General features: G+C 39.9%; 1 protein-coding gene across 1 annotated transcript in view; it reads right to left on the bottom strand.

The window, feature by feature from the left end:
• Positions 1-7,582: 7,582 nt before the first annotated feature.
• The window catches only part of RWDD3 (RWD domain containing 3), a 23,856-nt gene continuing 13,221 nt past the window's right edge, over positions 7,583-18,217 (bottom strand). The window contains exons 2-4 of the mRNA XM_015829372.1: positions 12,006-12,493; positions 8,083-8,198; positions 7,583-7,980 (exon numbers count right to left, since the gene is read on the bottom strand). Of these exons, the coding sequence (XP_015684858.1) occupies positions 7,866-7,980; positions 8,083-8,198; positions 12,006-12,493 (719 nt within the window). The 3' untranslated portion in view covers positions 7,583-7,865. The remainder of the gene's footprint in view (positions 7,981-8,082; positions 8,199-12,005; positions 12,494-18,217) is intronic.

Below are 18,217 nucleotides of genomic sequence, written 5' to 3'. Positions count from 1 at the left end.
TTGACTTCCCAGACTAACTCATAGCCTTTATGTAGTAGTAGTAGTAGTAGTAGTAGTAGTAGTAGTAGTAGTAGTAGTAGTAGTAGTAGTAGTAGTAGTAGTAATAACAAGTTAGAAGGGACCTTGGAGGTCATCTAGTCCAACCCCCTGCTCAGGCAGGAAACCCTATACCATTTCAGACAAATGGCTGTCCAGTCTCTTCTTAAAAACTTCCAGTGTTGGAGCATTCACAACTTTGGGAGGCAGGTTGTTCCACCGATTAATTGTTCTCACTGTCATGAAATTTCTCTTTAGTTCTAGGTTGCTTCTCTCTTTGATAAGTTTCCATCCGTTGCTTCTTGTCCTGCCTTCAGGTGCTTTTAATAATCCAAATACTAAGCAACCCCAAGCTTGGATATAATTGACCACTACCACTATTTGCTGTTAGTTTTTACTTTGCCTGTATAAAAACTTAAATTGCCCAGCTTACCTGCCATCTCTTTACTTTCTCCTAGGTCTTACTGGGCCATTCAGAAGAAAAAAGAGAGAGACTAAAATTCAGGTGCTTATTTGCTTAGAAGAGATGGCTTTCTTTTTATCTTTCACTTTTTATATGAATTTTTAGTGTTATATCTTCAAAAAGTATTGCTTTTTTTTTTTTTACAAAATCATAGACTCCCTAAATCAGGGGTCCCCAATCCCAGGTCCGTGGACCAGCACCAGTCCACGGCATGCCAGCAACCGGTCCATGCAAACAAGCAAAGCCCCATCTGTGGGATGTAGGCAGAATGCAAAACCACGCCTCCTCCAGTCTGTGGAAAAATCTTTCTCCATGGAACCAGTCCCTGGTGCCCAAAAGGTTGGGGGCCTCTGCCCTAAATCCAACATTTAATCTGCATAAATCAACTGGTAAGAAATGCTGTCCCTACTAAGTAGCCTCAGTAATCAAATGGATCAGCAGATTAGAGCCCAAGAAACATAATTGAGAAATGAACGTTGCATTAAAACATCACGTATTCAGATTTGGCCATCCTGGCTACAAAACAGAAAGGGATGCTACCTCTAAGAGTTACTATGGCTTGTGTAAAAACCAGGCATTTACTTTCTTTTTAATGTTGACAGATGATAAATGGAAAGCAAGAACATTTGCTAGGATAAAACTGGGTTGACCTCTACTTTGATGTTTCCCTACAGATGTCTCAGCAACATCATGTACCCTTAAAGTATTTCAAATTAAGCAGAAAAACTCAAGTCATTTCTTATGCTGAATGGATATGTCGATTTAGGCTATTTAAGAATAGTGAGTAACAAATTAAGCAGGTGATAGAAGATCAATGGACAAAGCATCTGTTATTATCTTTGGGCTTGACAGATAATCAGACTTCTTGCCTAGTGAGTAGAAAGATGTTTTATGGTGGTTGCAACAAGTCCCAGCCTTTTTGCATCGTGGTTCATTTATAAATGCCGCATCCCATATACTAATAATCTTTCATTGGTTTTCTGGCTTCAGCCAGGAGACAAGGGCAAGTTGTCATGAATGCCGTCAACATTGGCTACGGCCATTTATACAGCAGGATGTGAACAGGAATGAGATTTCAAAGTGATCCGTGTGACTCACGTAAGATTAGTTTTCCAAATGATGGTTGTATTTAAATTTGCAGCCTTAATTCAAAGCTGTCATGACTCGACCTCAGTTACCTTTTCAGAGAAGAGTAGACTCTTCCGAGGATCACATCAAACAGTTAGGGTAGGATACAAAGAGTTATTTCCTGTCTAGCATTGTTATTCTGAATAGTAGTTACCATGAACTCTTTCTTCTTGTGATAGAATCTCAGTTAAGACTGGAGGAAGGTGTTAAGAGAGAGCCAAACTTAAAAGAGTCCTTCCACTGCAGAAAGTGATACAGGCCTGACTGCTCCCAGAATCCCTTAAGCCTTATCTGACTATTCCCAATCCAGTCAGGGTGGGATTCTTGTAACATAGGTGACTAACAATAAAGCTTATGTTTGAGACTATTCATGAGTGGTTCTGGTTGCTTTGCACCTGACATTCTTGATGTGTACAGATAGACAATTTGTAGTGCAGATGGTTCTGAAATGGAAAAGTGCAGCGTGTGCATGCACATGCCCTCCAATATCAATGTATGTCAAGAAGCTTTTCGCCAGTACCCTATTTTTCCGTGTATAAGACGCTATTTTTTCCTGCAAACACCCTGTTCAAAAATCAGGTGCGTCTTATACAAGTGCAGCATCTTATACATGGAAAAATAATGGTAATCTCTGCAGCCCAGGGCATCTCTGTATGGGTTGCCATGTTGCCTGGTGCAGGTGTCAAGTCCCTGTGGGCTTGCCACTAATGGCAGGGGGGAGGGGGCAAAATCGTCAGCCAGCCAAACTTCTGGATTTGCCTGTTCGATGCTCCGCCGAACAGCTGATTGGCATGGAGAAACTCGCATGCCAGTGTCTTATACAAGGGTGCGTCTTATAGACGGAAAAATACGGTCAGTGCTAAGAGATTGTATTTCAGATGCATATTCTGAGGTTTTCCAAAACAATTCTGAGAAACACAACGGGACACCTGCCACTCAAGACAACAGTACCCTTCTGGGAAAAGCAAAGGCATCAATCAGAAGTTGGGGGGAAATGTATGAATCGCCCTTATATTTCTTTAAAATGGTTGGCACGTGAAATAATTGTGCATGACAAAATGAGCAGAGAGGTAGTGAGAAACCTTAGGGCATACCTGAACTCATATGAATAGGTACACAGTTCTGATGCTTCACATCAACAAGTCTACCCACAGGAACTGAGGATATGTACCTGTCCCCAGTCAAAATTCACAGGTGATCTTAAGTTTGAGAATGAAATTAGAGAGACCTCCAAATGAGTGGTTTTAATTATCCATACATAGAATTAAGTAGTAGTTATTTTAGTCATAATGAAAAGCAGAAGTGGAATAACATACCTAGTAACATTTATCACGGAACCAATCAGAAGAGAGATGACTTTGTTCTTAATTCTGAATGATGATCAAGATCTACTGCAAAATCTATTGGAGGTTTTCATATATTTGTACGTTAAATTTTCCTGACATGAGCCAACCATGTCACATTTATCTTTTAACAAAAAACAAATCTTCAAAGGACAACACTGTATGAAAAACAAACTGATCTTAACCATCTCTTAATTGTACCATGCCCTAAAGGTCAACTTATGTATCGGAAGATTGGAAAATGGATAATGTACAGGCCAACTGGGAAAAAAAAAGGAATCCAGGGGAATTCAGGATATTATAGTCTAGTTGATTTAGCAGCTCTTCCACCCAAATTGGTGGAAAATGTTATTAAAGATTAATTGATAAGCACATATAGGATGACAAGCCTTGCTGAAGAACCAGCAATATTCCTTTAAAGATAAGGCTTCTTTTTAAGCGTTCTTGAGTATTAACAAGAATGTGGACAGGGGTTTGTTTAGATTTTTAAGCAGCTTTGATGACATCTCTCTGGAAACAAATTTAGCAGAATGAGATAAAAGGTGAGGCGCTCTTATATTTTTAATAACTAGTTGAAGATCAGAATCCTATTCTCATGATAGAGTACAAACACTGTAATAGATCTACACCACTTGTTTATAAATGAGTTCTGAGGCACCAATAGTTAGCAGAAAATTTAGCTAGGTGGCTGGCAAACTAAATTATTTTGTATATATATATCATAAGGACAAAAGGAACTGCTCTAAGAAACATTCTAGGAAGAATGTCAAGCAAGCACATAACAACAGGGCAGGAATCTTAATCTCTTATGCACGCTGTTGGGATCTGAATTGACAATAGCTAATCAAGAAAGGAGTCTTGAGGTTAGTGGTAAATAGCTCAGTAAAAAAAAAAAAGGCTGTACGTGCCCATTACTCTTAAAAAAAGAAATTCCATGTTGGACATCAGTAAAACAAGGGTTTCTCAAAAAATAAAAAAGAGAAAGAAGTAATTTTTTTTGTACACAAAGCCATGCAGGAGTGGCCATATTTGGAAGACCGTCCACACTCCTGAAGAAAAAAAATTTGGCGGCATTTAGAAATGGTTCACATTTTGTCATTCTTATCTTCAAAAAGGCAAATCGAAAACTTTCATCGAGATATATAAAGCTATGCATGAGGAGCTGAGCCTTTTTCACAAAGCCCAAATCTGGGTATTCCAATAAAACTAAGTGGTGGTGAACTAGGACAGACAAAATCTAGGTAACTAAGGCAGATAGTTAATCATGATCGCAGAGGCACCTATTGCTGAGTGACAGTAAAAATTCTGTAATGCTCAGGATCTGTTTGAAAACTTCCCCAAAGCATCCAGTTAACCATATAACAAACATTTGGTATATTAATATAAGATTCTCTTGTTGTTCTTATATCCATTTTTCTGATAGGCAATGAAGACACTACCGTATATTCACGTATTAGATTGACACTGAGCTGTCAATGTTGTGTACAAGCTGACCACTAGTTGCTACTCCCAGTAGGTATTAAGAGACAGTAACAGTATCTGGATAAATCATACTGATCATATTAATTAATTTATAAAACTCTATGCCAGTGGTGGCGAACCTATGGCACGGGTGCCAGAGGCGGCACTCAGAGCCCTCTCTGTGGGCACGTGCACCGTCGCCCGAGTTCTAGGCCTTCAGCTGGGTTTTATAAAACCTTTTTGCTTTAGGCCTCCGCCGCCGTGTACAAAAAAAAAGGTTCAATCAATCAATCAATTTCAACTTTTTGCGGGGAAAAAAAGATCTTGCAAAGTTGGAATTGATTGATTGAACTTTTTAGTCCCACCCAGTCTGCTGTTACCACCGCAGCCATGCCTACCCAATGGGCCACGCCCACCCAATGGGGCACACCCACCCGGCACCAACGATGCATAAGTGGGTTTTGGGTTGCAGTTTGGGTACTCGGTCTCTAAAAGGTTTGCCATCACTGCTCTATGCTGTCATCTCTCCTATAAAGCAGCTGATAAAAGACGAGTGGGAAAATAATGAAAATGTTAAAACTAATAAATTAGCTAATTATTATTAATAAGGATTCATATCAACACCTATTATCAGAGATTACAGGATTTAGGGATATGTTTTCTTAAAGTGTATATCATAAAAAGCATAATGTTTTCCATGATAAGTTTTCCTTTGTTTTGCTTAAGGGTGTCCATCCACAATGCACATAGAGACCCAAAATCCTTATCTAGCAAGCTTGAAGTGAAGCAGTTGCCTGAAGATATAATCTCATGTACCACAGGGCACTGTCCATGCTCTTCCCATAGTATTTTTGTACACAATGGAGACACAGTGCTGTTTTCAGCCATGGCGCTATTGGATATGTTCATCTTAACAGGGTTTGACAATGTGCTCTAGATTAGGTAACAACGATGACATTCTGGGATACCTTCTGAAGTCTAATATGACCATGTCAACTATTTGAAGTGACATAATTTGCCCCATATGGCAAATGTTTTGAAGAAACTATTACACCTTGATTTGACTCATTTACAATAGCAAGCATGAACTCTTCTCTTAACAGATCTTTTTTTGCAACTGTTTCTTCTTAGATGACATAAAGGCAGATGTTGCCATCAAAAATATACAAGATACAAATTGGATGCAGAAAGTAGTTTAAAAAAAATCATACACTTCAGTTGACAAAATGCCAAAGCGCACAAAGATTACTGTCACCTCATTATATTACCAAGTGTGTATTGAAACGGCAGCTATGATATGTTTTTAATGGGAAGGTATAAAAAAGAGCTCATTAAAACTGAATGTACTCCCCATAACTTTAGTTATGCTTTGCACTACAGGAGAGAATGGGTCCTCTAATTTGGGAACGGCCGCTGACAAAATGAAAGACTTCCATGCACAAACTGGTGCTCAGGACTGTATCCCAGGGATCGTCTCTCCTGCCTGTCCTACTAAGTCAGATTGGGGGAGTGTGCTTCAGGTTGCTACCTGATGGGACCTCAGAGGCCTGCTTTCCCGGAGACCAATCCAGTCCTTTGGAACAACCTTCCACCTGAGATCTGAGGGATCCCTACCCTTTTAGCCTTTCAGAGGGTCATGAAGACCTGGCTCTTCTCCCAAGGATGGCTAGGACGGGGGATGAGCTGCAAGGATGCTTGATCTGGAACCTGAAGGGAAGGATTCCTTTGTTTTTAACCATATTTTTAGGGATTGTTACGAGCCACCTAGAGTCATTATATGGGACCATGTAAGTTCAGTAAGTAAGGAAATAAATAGGCAGGTAGGTAAGCAGGCGGGCATAAGGGATATGACATTAACCCATTAAGCCCATGGGGTCCTTGTTAAAGCAGAGGTCATGCAAGTAACTGTGACCCAAAATCTACCCCCTTTAGTAAGGAAGCCCAGAAAGGATATTCCAAGGATAGACAAATATCTTAACAACGTAGTACACTGTCTTTCCTAGCTGTGATGCGCTTACGTACCTAAGAAATGGTTAGCATGAGACTTCTAGAAGAAATTTTTCCAATCGACTTATTCTATCAAAGCTTGGTAAATAAGAGTAATAATATTAGTTCAAAAAAGAGCAAGCATACCAGTCCTAAAGATGGAGCCCAGAATAAAGCCGACTCCTGAACTGTGGAGTTTGGCATCTGCTTTTGTTAAGTATACATTAAAGTAGAAAACTCTACATTAAAGGGATCAATTCTTCATTTCATTTGTCAACAAGCTGAAAATATAAAACAAGGATGCAGAGTTTTTTCAAATCTTGCTGAAGGACAAATCCCAGTAGCCTCACCCAGTATGTTGTAAGTTGTTATTCAGTAACATCTGGAGAAGTACAAGTTACTCACCCCAATCTTTAGGAGAATGGTATTCTTCCCAATCTCCACAATATTGAGAAAGTTACTACCACCCTGATTAATAGGAACTGGAAAAAAATAGATTCCTAATCAAAGGTATAGCATCTGTTTCAGCCATCTCTACATGATTTTATATACAAAACTCAACAAACAGCTAAAAACAAATAATCTTTGATGAAAGGCAATGGGGCTTTTATTCAGCTTAGGAAACCTGCAGTAAGCCAGTAACCAGATATTATATTGAACCAATGGTCAAAAGTTACAGTAAAAAAAACCAGAAGTGATTCTATGACATTCACATTTTTTTAAAAAAAACTTTTAAATTATTTTATTATCTTATCATTTTATATATACTAATCAGTTTTTAACTGTGCATTTTTGTGTGTATTTCAGTAGCCACTCAAACTACCTTCTCAAGTAAGGTGAATTTTAAATCCAATTTCTAAATAGAAGGTGAAACTCTTACTTTTATGAAAGGGCAAAACTGATCTCTGGGAATAAATGCCACAGTTATTTTACTTCACTTTCCTAAAATTAAAAAAAAAGAGCAAACCAACTTCAAAATTATGTCTCATCCCTTATATTCTTCAATTAATAAATTAAAACGCAAGCTCTTTAGAGCATAATATTGTCACGTACTTAAGCATTACTTTTTGAAAATATGATGCAAAAAATGTGTTGAATACCTATGCAGAATAGACAGAAAATATATGTATAAAAAAATCTGCAAAATTAGGTTTCCAAATCCCAAGGACAACAGCAATTCCTTCACACCTGACCTACAGTTCTTAAATATCAACTGCTGAAATTTTCAACAGTTAGTAGCAAAATGCTGTCAGGGCACACAGCAAAGTAACATCTGTTCTACTGTGAGAAGTGCCTCGTGCTTTGTGCAAGTAGATGGCTTTTTTGTGACAGTTTGCTTCAGAAAACCTTTAGGACATGTTCATCACCAAACCTTCCGTGTTATCATCCTGTTCATTTGATATATTCAGTGACAGTTTAAGTCACAATCATTTGGGCTTGCTTCAAAATTATTTTAACTGAGCCGACACAAACTCACTGAAGAGTTTTGCGAGTCCTGCGGCCTCAAATTCATGTTGCAGCTCATCCAACGTTGAGTATTCTTTGACTTCAAATGCCTGAAACCTACATTGTACCAGAAAGACTTCATGAATATGCCAACTTCTTTGTCAGAATATAATTATCAATTCAAAGCTGGTTTTCTAGCTGAACGCAACTAAATCATACCTTCTGTGTTCAGCCTGTACTTTTGTTTCAAAGAGTACGCACATCATTTTCTCTTTACACTTCTTTCCGCTCGAATCCACATCCACTTTGCTAGTTTTTTGGAGCATAAGGTATTCCTAAATCAGAAAAAAAAGACTAATAGTTCAACAACATTAATATACATTATCCATAATAGCCCAAGGACAAATATTACTGACAGAAAAAAAACGTATTTCTTGAATAGATTTCTAAATACATCTTGGCTGAAACCCGTAAGTCAATTATTTGCCATTTTATTAGTGGCAGTATTATTGTTGCTAGTAAATAACCTTGCCAGTGTAAAGTATGACGATGTTGCACTTACATTTTCATGTGACATGTGAAAGGCATACACTGAATTGTATAAGTTTATGAACAACTGCACGAAGATTTCCAAAGCAGCTTTCCTGAGCATTTTTAGCACTCTTATAAAAAGTAGGATTACATCTGATGCAGTTCCTTTCCAATTTATCCTACTTCATATGTTAACTCGTATGAAAAATAAACAGATTTATATAACTAATTTCTGAGTTACACTCCCTACAGTCTGCTGCAATGAATATTTAAAATGTTTCTTCACTCGGCCACAGATGTATTTCTTATATCATCTCCCTGAGCAAGGATAGGCAACTTGTGTAAACACATACACACAGATTTTTTTTTTCCCAATACACATTTTCTCCTACTACACCTGAGTGGGTGTAGTAGTAATGTCAGCTTAGGTTTTTTTCTGCTTCAAGTGTTTGTTTTCTTCTTACATGAATTAAACCTACTTGAGTATTAACACACCGGGTTTTTTTCTTGTGTTTTGTTAAAGATTAGCTCTAGGGCCTGGAGAAAAGATGAAGAGGGGTTGTTGTTTTTTGCCATGACATGAAAGCTCTTCCAAACTCATTCTCTCTAACAACACAAGGACCTTCTATTTAATACTTGGTACAAACCATGTTGCACGGTTTGGCCATGTGATTTCCATCTTTTTCACAAACAAGAATAACAAAAAGGCAAGCTCTTATGGCAAGTCCTTCAGCTCAGAGCTATTACATTCCATTCTGAAATGGTGAAGAGTCCCAGAATGACTTTAGTTTATTATCAAACAACAAAGTCATTCCAAATTTAGAACTCCCACATGCACACGTTCAAATCTTGCCAATGTTTTTATGACGGAGGACCGTTTGTTTGGTATTGGTTTCGCAGCCTCAAAACAGAAGTAGGTCACAATAACAACAACAAAACTACAAATAAAATAAAGTTCTACCACTATAAATCCATAACAATTAAAAATCAAGCCTGTTTATATGTAGTCGTCAACTTACGATCAGTCGCTTAATGATCATTTGAAGTTCCACTGGACCCTCCTTAAAAGGCATTTACCACCCGGTACCGAACCTTCAACAACTGGGCCCTCCCCCGTGGTCCCATCACTGCATTTTGTCTGCTCAGCAACCAGCCTCCATTTAATGGCCATTTGCAACATCCTGCAGTCACATATTTTTTTACTGAAAACCAGGGTTTACTTTGGGTTTTTTGGCAAAAACACCCCATAGCGAATAATGGGTTTGCTTAACAACCAGGGCATTTGTTTAATGAGTATGAATTCACTTAACGACTATGGTGATTTGACTGAACAACTGCCACAAAAATGGACATAGAATCATAAAATCAGGTCGTAAAATCATGGGCAAGCTCCAATACGGTCGTAAATCGAGGACTACTTGTATTACCCCAGTAAGCTGAGACTACACGTCACTAAAATAAAATGTTTGAGTGTTGTTTGTTTTGTACCCTATGTTTTAAATGTATTATTTATTCTGTGTAATTTGCTGAGAATCTTTGTGATTGTGGAAGGATAGAAATAAGATACATATATAGGGAGGGAGGGAGGGAGGGAGGGAGGGAGGGAGGGAGGGAGGAAGGAAGGAAGGAAGGAAGGAAGGAAGGAAGGAAGGAAGGAAGGAAGGAAGGAAGGAAGGAAGGGTGTCTTTGAAGTCAAGCTCAGCTCCTGGTGACTTACCATTACAGCCACGCATTAAATTGTGGCAACCAAAGATGAGAAGTATAATCTACTCTCTTTCAAGTCAAGTTCAGCTCTTGGTGATAGATTTTATAGATACTTCCATGCAATTTTCTTTTGAAATACAGTAATTTGGAACAAGTTTATCACCGGCTGGTGTTTTTTTTATTTGACTTTCCAATCTACGATAGAGTAGTCCGGAATTCTCTGAAAATCTGCTAAAATTACAGATAAAGACTACATAAGCAGTACCAACCTCTTTATGCTTATTTAGGAGGCAGGTCCAGGAGATTTAATAGCCTTACTTCATTTTAAGTAAAACAGGATTGCAACCTTATGTCATTTCTTGACAGTGAGAACAATCAACCAGTGGAACAGCTTGCCTTCAGAAACTGTGGGTGCTCCATCACTGGAGGCTTTTAAGAAGAGACTGGACAGCCACCTGTCTGAAATTATATAAGGTCTCCTGCTTAAGCAGGGGGTTGGACTAGAAGACCTCCAAGGTCCCTTCCAACTGTGATATTCTGTTCTATTCATGTATTACGTAGTGATCAGATTAATAAGACTTGAGCGGTGCAAATTTATGCCCTGCTAAAAAAAAGGCTAAAAAAGAACAATGCCATCCATTCTCATTAAGATTTGCCATGAGTTCTGAGTATACTACAGAGTTGACTGGAGAACAAAATAGTGAAACCAAAACTGTGGTAACTGAAGGCTTTTGCGAATGCAAATTGCTCACAAAATGGCATTAAACTAAAAAACAGAAAGTTCCACTTTGACATTTAGGAATAATTCACATTTAGGAGTTGTTCAATTTTCCCATCTGTCAGTTTGCATATATATTTCCATATAAAATTCCAGCCGACTCACAGGACTGTAATTATTATCCAGATCTAAATAATATAATCCATTTCTGAACACAACTTTCTACCAGTTACATTTCATTGGCCATGAAGGCATGACAGAATACTAAATTTGTCATGATTCATCCATAATTCCATACATCACAATGGAAGATACGTGTTGGCCTATGTATAATCATCCATTCTTGGTTACAGGAATAGCATCCATTAGTTCGAGTGAAGCAGCTGCCGATGGTAGCACAAATGGGGTGTCATAAAAGGGCAGCAACTTTTTCATGATTAATTAATGCATTAGTATTTCGTTTACTGCTAGAAAGTGTGAAGGGCACTTGGGTGGTGAGGCTACCGTATTAACTGGGGGAAAAAGCCCATTTACCACTGTATCTCAAAAAGCCATTGTCGCAACCCAATGTTTCTCAACCTTGGCAGCTTGAAGATGGGTGGTCTTCCACATACCTAGACCATCTAAATCTATTTCTTGACCTTAGCAGCTTGAAGGTGTCTGGACTTCAACTCTTGAGAAATCCCCAGCCAGCATGCTAGCTGGGGAATTCTGGGAATCAAAGTCCATGCATCTTCGAGTTGCCAACATTGAGAAACACTAACCTAGACTCCCCAAAGAGTGGACAACCACAGAGGTCACCCCAAATTTCTCCTATCGTGTATCTGCTCACCCTGGTGTGAGGCTAATGTAAGCAAGTGGAAGAAATTCTACCCAATCTGCTGTCATTGCTCATTTTGGAGTTCTTCACCTGCGTGGAAGGGACAGTGGTGAAGTTGTGATGGCTGACCCTTTCTCAGTGCAAATTGTGGCTAGCCTTGCAAATCCAATATTAAACATTGCTGTGGATGTAACTTTTATGGAGGGGAAACCCGGAGGACAGAGGGAGAAAACAACCAGAGGAAGGTTGGGTTTTGTGTGAAAATCAGCAACCAACTGGGATATCTCCGATGGTTAATGCTACAAGCAAAATTCTCAAATATTCATTCTCATTCAATGGTATACCAGCCACAAAGAGCAAAGCCTACACCTTAATGTCCCGCTTGTCTCCTTGAAGAAGTATGAGAATCATCTTGCCCATAAACATCAATCTTCCCGCCAGATCAAGATCTCTACACCATTTTTCGACCGTTTTGATATATTTTCCTTTGGTTCTCATATGGTCTAGATGCAAAAGGGCAGTCCAGACATCATCTTCCTCGGCTGTTTTCACTGACGGAGTACTTTGCCCACTGCAGGCTGGGATTTCAGCTTCTTCAACCACAGACTGAAAATTCTGCTTTATCCAGAGGATCAACTCATGTACCATGGGCTGAGACAAATGGCTTACTGCTTCTTCAAGCAATCTTGCTCTCACAGCCAGACACTGTGTCCTTGTGAGTTGTTCAGAATGAAGAGAGATGTTTGGCAAGCTTGATGGGTAACTGAGTGGTAAATGAAACAACAACTTTAATAATATGTCTGTGCCCGAAGGTCCTTTCACACTGGTCTGGATCCTGAATGAGATTCCCTTTATTTCTGAAAAGAATTCAAAATAATAATAACCAACAGAGGATCAAATGAAATATTCTCCACAGTTTATTAGTTCTTTGCTGTTAGGAAAGCTCAAACAGTAATCAATACTTTATGCAACTATGGATTCTTTTGTGCAGGGCTATATGGTTTTATTTCAGACTGGGGTGGGGTGGGGTGTCAGGGGATAATGATACATGAATATTAATGCATCGTAGCTAAAAGATGTATTATAATAGTTAAAGCTTATATAGAAATACAGGTAGTCCTCGACTTACAACCGATTGCTTTACAACTATTCGAAATTCCGATGGACCCACCTAGGTGGTACTTACGACCCGGTATTGAAGTTCTGATGGTCAGGCCACTCCCCATGGTCATGTGACTGAACATTTATGGCAGTCTGCAGTGTCCCATGGCTACGTGATTGCATTTTATCACTTTCTGTCAAAACCCAGCATTTAATTCTAGTTGTTGGCAAAACCAACCCACAGCAAATCATGGAGTCACTTAATGACCACAGGAGTCACTTAATGACACTGGCAGAAACTGTGGCGTTTACTTAACCACCACCACAAAAAAACCCTGTAAAATCAGGTCAGTCACGTGGTTGACCTGCTTCATGATAGTCATGAGTTACAACCAGGATGGGCAGGCTCCATTACGGCCATAACTTGAGGACTACCTGGAAGCCCCCTGAATTCAGTGAAATTTGTTTCTGAGTAAACTTAAGTGGATACCATGAAATTCTTGACCTACGTATGGCAAGTACCAAACCAGGCAATAACACAGTTCATTTAGTGACCATTTGAAGTTACAACAGCAATGAAAAAAGTGACTTGTGATCATTTTTCCACACTTTTGACCACTGCAGCAACCCCATGGTCACATGATCAAAATTCAGACACTTGGCAACTGACTCATATTTATGATGGTTGCAGTGTCCCAGGATCATGTGATCCCCTTTAGCGAACTACTGACAAGCAAAGTCAATGGGGAAGACAGATTCATTTAACAATCATGTTACTAACCTAACAACTGCAGTGATTCACTTAACAACTATGACAAGAAAGGTCATAAAATGGGGTGAAACTCACCTAACAAATGTCTCACTTAGCAACAGAAAGTTGGGGTTCAATTGTGGTCTTAAATTGAGGACTAAAGTATCCAAGTATTTGTTGGGAAAGCAGCTGAGATAAAATTATTGGTTGCTAACTGGTTTCTGGACACAACTTAGCCAGCCTTTTTGGTCTTAACTGTGAAATTTTAATTAGTTTAAAACTTGGTTTCAGACAACTTGCTTGTCTTAATGTGAACTTGAATGAGACAGAAACAACTGTGTGAACTTGTATCAAATGGACTATCTTCCATCAGGAGTTGCACTTAGTTGACACACTTTCCACCATTAAAAAATCAAAAATTTCTTCTTCAAGTTTTATGAGGTGAATTAACATTTCTTTACATGATTTTAATTGTTTCGTTCTTTTTTTAAAAAAAAAATAGCTGCCCCAAATACCATATTGGGTAGAAAAGTAGGATGTTAGTTGAAGTAATAAAGCAATATAAATATAGGAAACCGCAAGCTGCATTGCATCTAATAATGATTAATTTAAATCTTCGTATTTTCCAATATCTGTTTAAAGTAACAATTAAAGAGCCAACTACTGTATGTGTTAAAAATAATAAAGAGTGTGAGATTAAATAAAGCTCACTTGAACAACTCTTGGTGTCTTATTATACTTAGATGTACTCATGTTTTTATCAACTGTTCTTTTAGTAGTCAGACATCAACAAACGGCCAGGCCCACTTTGCATTTTTATTTTAAAGATAGTAAGGAGTTAGGGAAATAAAAGAATAAGTGTGGATTACTAAATATCTAAAGTAATACAGAAGCCTTATAGTTGCATGGGGACCAACGGTCGGAATATGCAGGGATGGGTGGCTGTAAAGAAGCTATTAGCTTTGTTCATATGTTGAAAATGATTGGGCGGAAAAATGTTCATAAGTATTCAAAGTATGAATCAAGAGTTATCCCACTCAAAATGTTACAATCTGACATCCTCCAGTGAAACTGATTGGCAGATTCCTGACAGAGAAAGGAAACGTTCCTTCACACAACATATACATGCAAATGCTGTCACCAAACAGAATGAAGGTTTGAAAGGAGAATCCGACAACCTCATGGAGATCAATCATCTAGCAATGATTAATAGTCATGTCAGTGTCAAAAGTAAGAAAAGGGATGGGAACTTTCCAGGTGCAGGTGCATGCACACAAGCACACACATTGTTCTTCTCCAAATTGCAACGTTCTTGAAGTAAATTCAGGATTTTTGAAGTAAATACTTTTCTTTGTCTTAGATATAGACATAAATATGAACCAGTTGGCAAGCATCTGAATTTCGATCACGTGACCATGGGGATGCTGCAACGGTTGTAAGTGTGAAAAACAGTCATAAGTCACTTTTTTTCAGTGCTGTTGTAACTTTGAATGGTCACTAAATAAGCTGTTTGTTAATTGAGGACTACCTGTAACAATATGTGCAACTTGCTTGAAAATATAAATCATTTTTAAGCAATAACCCACCCGGTAGCAAGAAGCATGGTTAAGAAGGTTCTACACAACGCTGCTACCTTACATCTATCATAAATAAGGGAGAATCTAAATATATGATACTATATGACTGAACTTATGAGCCAGGAAGCCTCTAGCTCAGTGGTGGCGAACATATGTCACGCGTACCGGAGCCGTCCCTGTGGGCACACGAGCCATTGCCCCAGGCAGGGCCAGGCTGCTCCCTGCCCCCTCTCCACGTGCGCCTGGCTCTTGCTCTATTTCTCTCTGCACTGGGAATCAGGGAGCAGCTGCAAGAGCTGGGCAGATCCAGGCTGGATGGTGGAGGCAGCTGAGGCCTTTTCAAAGCCTCTGGAGCTCGCATCCATGGCTGCGGGGTGATTTTGCAATGCGCCAGCGGCCCAATCCAGGCTCCAGAGGCCTGCAAAAGGCCTCTGCCCCACGGATCTAGAAGGAGCTGGCCACCTGGGCTATGGGGGCGGATGGGGGTTCTGCTCTCCCAAAAGGCCAACTCCTGGCTGGCAACCTGCCCGGCGGCCCCACCCTGTCAGCGCCAAAACGCCGCCCACCTTGCCTGGAGCCACCCCCAGCCGCCGCCTCGGCCCCTCTGCCGCGGAAGGCAAGCGCACCGCCAGGCCTGGGGCCGAGAAGAGATGGCCACGCCCACCCAGTAGGCCATGCCCCCCAGTGGGCCATGCCCATCCAGCACCCGACGATAAATAAGTGGGTTCTGGGTTGCAGTTTGGGCACTTGGTCTCTAAAAGGTTCGCCACCACTGCTCTAGCTGAATTCTCACCTCCACTGTAAACTTCATGAGTGCTCAAAAGTTTGAGAACCCTTTTGAATTTTCAATATTGTTGTATAAGTGACCTAAAACATGATCTGTTCTCTACACATTTCTCTATGCACTCTAAAATTATATAAAGAGAACCCAGTTAAACCAATGAATCAAAAACACGACACTTATTCATTTATTCATTGAAGAAATACAACTACATCTTGGTAGATCACATCCTCTGCCATATTAGCAAATTACAAATTCATTTTACAGGTCCCCAAACTCTTCAGCTTATCATTCCCTTCACTTTGTTCGTCAACCCTCCCCCTAAAAATGTATTATATGAAAATAATTTAATAAATACCACTTTAACTAGTAGTACAATGAATACCAACAACAATAGGCAGATAAGAATGCCAAATATAGTCTGGTTGACTGTGCGATGAACCATAATAAAAAAAATTAGCAGGCAAAGCAGATAACAAGAAGACCTGGTAATGGCTAAGAACAAGAAAATTGACAAAAGAGACAAAAGAGGCTAATTCTGGCTGCATACAAAGAATCGAGAAGACTGCAACAGAAAGCAAACGCTGCCTCTCCAATAATCTGAAGAACCAGTGGACCACCCAGTTACCTGCTACAAGAGGATTGCCCAGACTGACTTCAAACAATGGCTGGAAAGTAGCAACAATGGCGCACTGGAATATCTGCAAGAAATACCATTTGCTTGCAAGCAAGAACGAACCACAGAATAAACACAGCAATAAAAAAGGGAAAAAGCTAAAGTGCTGGATAGTGGATGTTGCAGTACCTGGAGAAAGCAGAAGAGAAGAGAAAGAGCTGAAGAAAATGCAAAAACCTGCAAATGCAAGTGGAATGACTATGGCAAAAGAAAGCGAAGATAATACCAAGAGTAACAAGTACCTTGGGTGCAACTCAGTTTTACCTGGAACAGGAAGGACTAAATAGATCAGTGGTTCTCAACCTTTTTAATGCCGCGACCCCCAACCGATCGTAAGTCGAGGACTAAACCGGTCGTAAGTCGAGGACTAAACCGGTCGTAAGTCGAGGACTACCCAACCGGTCGTAAGTCGAGGACTTTTCCTGCCCAGGAGCGCCGCACATACATGGTTCCGCCCCCTGCGCCGGCCGAGGCGTAGCTGGCAAGCGGCAGAGACAGAGCAGGCCGACCACCAGCTGGCCCAGCCCAAGGGAGGTAAGGCACCCGCCGGAAAAGGGGAAAAAAATGGCGGACAGCCTTGCTTGGTGACCCCCGTGAAATGGTCGATCGACCCCCAAATGGGGTCGCGACCCATAGGTTGAGAACCGCTGAAATAGATGAACAAAATGTCAAACCCAGTCTAAACATCTGGCTGACTGTGCAACAAACAATAATGGTTATAATGTAGAATATGTTGATATATGCAACGAACCAAGGATAGTCCCATTGACCCTTGGGGTCCATATTACTACATTAGAGAAACCTGCGGGGATATTTAAAAATGACTTCAACAAAGTAGACAACAATCAGATAAATCCATATAAGCAAGAGGCAACTTTTTAAAGCAGATCACAGTACCTGATTTGTAATGTCCTGTTTCCTGAGAGGGATAATAGCTAACATAAAACAATATCGTAACGGTCCTTTTGTGAAATTAAAATAGGACAAGGGACCTCATCTGTTTGTGACTAAAAGAGAAAAATAATTAGGGAGTGAGATGAAAGATGCTCTTTTTCAGATCCTTGCTGTTTTTTTTTGCTCTTTGATGTGTTTCAGCTACCTCACCCCATTTCTTCAAAAAGTTGCTAAAATGTCAAGTTGATTCATTCTTCGGGGAGAAGACAGATTTGAAAGATTCAGCGGAGCTGTCCCAAGCTTCAGATGAGTTCTTTTGAAGTGGCTTGTCTCTCTGCCCTACCTCCCAAGTTTTATCCTTTTTCCACTGATCTCAGCCACCCGCCCCCCTACCATGACTGCAACAGCTTCGCAACCTTCAGTGCCCTCCATAAAACAACAGACAAAGCTATTTAATGAGTGACACAAACTGAAATGATTTAGGCAGCTCTGAGAATGACTAATGGGAGGCAAGGCAAATTTTTCAAAGAGTCTTCACAGTCATACCTTTATATACTATATAGGAGTGCGATGCCACCACCCCGCTGATATATAAACCAGCCTTTCCTAGCTTGGTACCCTCCAAACATCTTTGAACAACTAGTCTCCAAATCTCCACCTAGACTGTGGAAGACTGCTTCAAGCACTACAAGCGCATTCATCTCGAGATACTTGGTTTGTCAAAAAGGATTTTGGGTCAACTAACTTTCAACTACCGTATTTCTCCGAAAATAAGACCAGGGTTTATATTAAATTTTTGCT

This window comes from Protobothrops mucrosquamatus, unplaced genomic scaffold (assembly GCF_001527695.2).
Source record: "Protobothrops mucrosquamatus isolate PMUCROS unplaced genomic scaffold, P.Mucros_1.0 scaffold_233, whole genome shotgun sequence".
Lineage (NCBI taxonomy): Eukaryota > Metazoa > Chordata > Lepidosauria > Squamata > Viperidae > Protobothrops > Protobothrops mucrosquamatus.
The sequence above is the reverse complement of the archived record's forward strand: the minus strand, read 5'-3'. Positions and strand labels throughout refer to the sequence as shown.